This window comes from Suricata suricatta, chromosome 7 (genome assembly GCF_006229205.1).
Source record: "Suricata suricatta isolate VVHF042 chromosome 7, meerkat_22Aug2017_6uvM2_HiC, whole genome shotgun sequence".
Lineage (NCBI taxonomy): Eukaryota > Metazoa > Chordata > Mammalia > Carnivora > Herpestidae > Suricata > Suricata suricatta.
In genome coordinates, this window is record NC_043706.1 from 3,843,384 (window position 1) to 3,846,622 (window position 3,239).

Below are 3,239 nucleotides of genomic sequence, written 5' to 3' on the forward strand. Positions count from 1 at the left end.
AGACTATTGAATACTGAAAATGAACCGTGGACTGAAGGGGGAGGGGGAGGAAGGGAAGGGGGTGATGGTCATGGTGGGGAGGCACTTGTGGGGAGAAGCACTGGGTGTTATATGGAAACCAATTTGACAATAAACTATTAAAAAAATAAAAATGAGAATTCCAGCTAAATCACAGGTTTTTAAGGTCATGAATTAAGTTTTACTACTTGGTCTCCTGAGTCCAGATGATCCAGAAATAGACACAAACACCATTTACTGATCAATCCTACAAGTGATGTGTAGAATATGTCAACAGGGAGGCAATTCAGTGAAAGTTACCATGTACCAGTTGATTGTGGCTAGCCGGGTTAGTTCCAACATGAAACCAACATGCTCTCCAAGTACCAGCCTAGAAACCTCAGAGGACATCACATTCACAGGACATGGGACACAGCTTGGGCGGCAGCTAAACTTGTCTACAGTGCAGTTTTCATCCACGGCAGTAAACAGGAAGCAAAATAGCACTCATGCTTTCCAAGCCACAGCTTGGCAAAGGTCCCCAAAGCTTTCCAGTTTCATCTGTTGTGGAATTTTGAGCCCCTGTGGTAGAAAGATGTTGAGCAGTCTTCCTGAGTTCCCATTGAAAAATTGCTACTTTAAGGTCAGCCCTCCCCTGAAAAACACTGGTAGCCCTAAGAATTCAGAAATCAAGCTTGTCAACTTTGGGGGTAGTTGCTTACATAGTCACCTTCAGAAGTGTTATAGCACTGAGTCACCCCGGTAGATCAGGTAAGCATCCGACTTCTGCTCTGGTCAGGATATTGTGGTTGGGGAGTTCGAACCCCCCCATGAGGTTCCGTACTTAGAGCTAAAGCACCGGGAGCCTGCGTCAGCCCCTCCCTCAGAACTGAAACGTTAAGATTAAAAGGTAGAGCAGTTTAGTCCTAAAATGGCTAGATTGTACTGTTCAAAAAGATTTAGGTCTACCTTCCCATTTTGCAACCTGCAGCTTTTGTAATCAATATAGGAACTGTCCCCTGTATGGCGAGTGCACAGCTCTAATTCAGAAAAGATTGGTGGCTCTGAAAAGAGCCTTTGGGTTACCTTCTGAAGACACTTCCTACGCAAGTTCACTTGGCGCTGGTGTACTTGGTGACGGCCTTGGTGCCCTCAGACACGGCGTGCTTGGCCAGCTCGCCGGGCAGCAGCAGGCGCACGGCCGTCTGGATCTCCCGCGACGTGATGGTCGAGCGCTTGCTGTAATGCGCCAGGCGCGACGCCTCGCCCGCGATGCGCTCGAAGATGTCAGAGACAAAAGAATTCATGATGCTCATGGCCTTGGACGAGATGCCGGTGTCGGGGTGCACCTGCTTCAACACCTTGTAAATGTATATGGAGTAGCTCTCTTTGCGAGATCTCCTACGCTTTTTGCCTTCCTTTTTCTGAACTTTGGTCACTGCCTTCTTGAAACCTTTCTTGGAGAGAGCCGCGCCCTTCGCAGTCAGCTCCGGCATGGTGAGTCTACAGCTCTCCAGTGTTCCAGCTCTACCGTTAGATTCTAATGGCTCTGCACCCAGAGCGGTCAAGGCTGGCCAGACTGGTATTTATAGGCACAGTGCTGAGTGACGTACAGAGCAGACACCCTCTGATTGGATATTGGCTGGAGACGTGAATGTAAATGAGGTGGTTCTGACAAGGCTTTCTGATTGGGTAGATGGCCATCAGCCAACCAGATAGCAAATCACTATAAATAGATCCCAGTAACGGCTACTTTGGCTGCCGGTTTTCTTCCTCCGTCGGTTACGTTAAGTCTGGACCAGGGAAGCATGGCGGCAGAGTCTGCGCCAAGGCCGAGTCCACGCCGTCTAGAGCTGGCGTGTAGTTCCCCGTGGGCCGCACCCACTGTCTGCTCCTCAAGGGCAACTACGCCACGCCAGTGGAGTCGGCGCGTCCGTGTACCTGACGGCCAAGAGCCACCACCACAAAGTCCAGAGCAAGTAGTTTCTAGGTAGTGAGTCCCAGCAGTGACCTGAGTGGTTTTCAGAAGAAAAAACCAAAGGCTTTTTTCAGAGCCACTCAAATAACCAGTGGAGGCTGGGCGTAAAGTGCAAAAGGCCAGAGCTACACTTCACCAGGAGTAGGCCGCCATAGACGCTGTCCATATACCGTGAATCTTAGTAAGGTTACAGCACTGGGGAAATGCCTTTTGGTTCTGTTAACGAGTTCTTTGAGCTTTACATTTGAAGCTTTGCCAGGAGGCTGACCTCAGTAAGATTAGTCATAACATCCTGGAGTCCTGGGAGGAAGGACTAAATCCAATTACTTTAGCATTACAACCACCACTTGGTTTCTGCGTTAATGTAAACAGGCAGTTTTAGTGCTAACAGTTTGAGTTAAGGACTCTACCTAAGTGGTTGGATAAGAACAAATAGGAGGTTTGCTCACAGGGAAGTCCCACACATCATCTAGCAAGGATGAATTGTTAAAGTATCTTCTAAAGAAAATTTCCCCGAATGTGTTAATATTGTTCAGGATCCTGAAATCTGTGGACAATATATTGGAGCAAAAGTTAGCAGGTTAATCTTAAAATTTAGAGAAGGGGCATTTTGATATCTGTGGCTTCACACACACTTAGTAAAAAGTACTAGAGGGGCACCTGGGTGGCACAGTTAAGTGTGTCTGACTCTTTGTTTCAGCTTATGTCATGACTGCCCAGTTGGTGAGATCAAGCCCGGCCTTCTGCTCTGTGTGAACAGCTTGGAGCCTGCTTGTGATTCCCTTTCCCCCTCTTTCTGCTCCTTGCATGCTCGCTCGCTCTCTCTCTCTCTCTCTCTATCTCTCTTTCTCTCTCTCTCTCTCTCTCTCTCTCTCTCAATAAACATCTAAAAAACACATTTTAGGGGCACCTGGGTGGTTCAGTCAGTTGAGCCAGCATCAGACTGGTTCAGGTCATGATTTCACAGTTTGTTAGTTCAAGCCCCACATCAGGCTCACTGCTGTCAGCCTGTCTGTGTAGAGCCCACTTCGGATCCTCTGTACCCCCTCTCTCTACCCCTCCCCTGCTTGCACTCTTTCAAAAGTAAACATTAAAGAAAACATTTAAAAAATTAGAATCGTTTCTTAAAATGTAGAACAGCGTAGATGTCAAAACAAAGCTTGGCGTGCCCTCTGTGATGGAGAGGTGACAGAGCCTGTCTCATAAGATGCACCAATGTGACAAGGTCTGTGATAAGTATTTGAAGCGAAAAAATTTTGATCAA

At 47.6% G+C, this 3,239-nt stretch overlaps 1 protein-coding gene across 1 annotated transcript; it reads right to left on the minus strand.

Moving 5' to 3' along the window:
• Positions 1 to 1,052: 1,052 nt before the first annotated feature.
• Positions 1,053 to 1,541, minus strand: LOC115295909 (histone H2B type 1-A-like). The gene has a single exon (XM_029944235.1). It carries the CDS (start codon positions 1,491 to 1,493, stop codon positions 1,110 to 1,112), a length of 384 nt encoding a protein of 127 aa, XP_029800095.1. The 5' UTR covers positions 1,494 to 1,541; the 3' UTR covers positions 1,053 to 1,109.
• Positions 1,542 to 3,239: the final 1,698 nt, after the last annotated feature.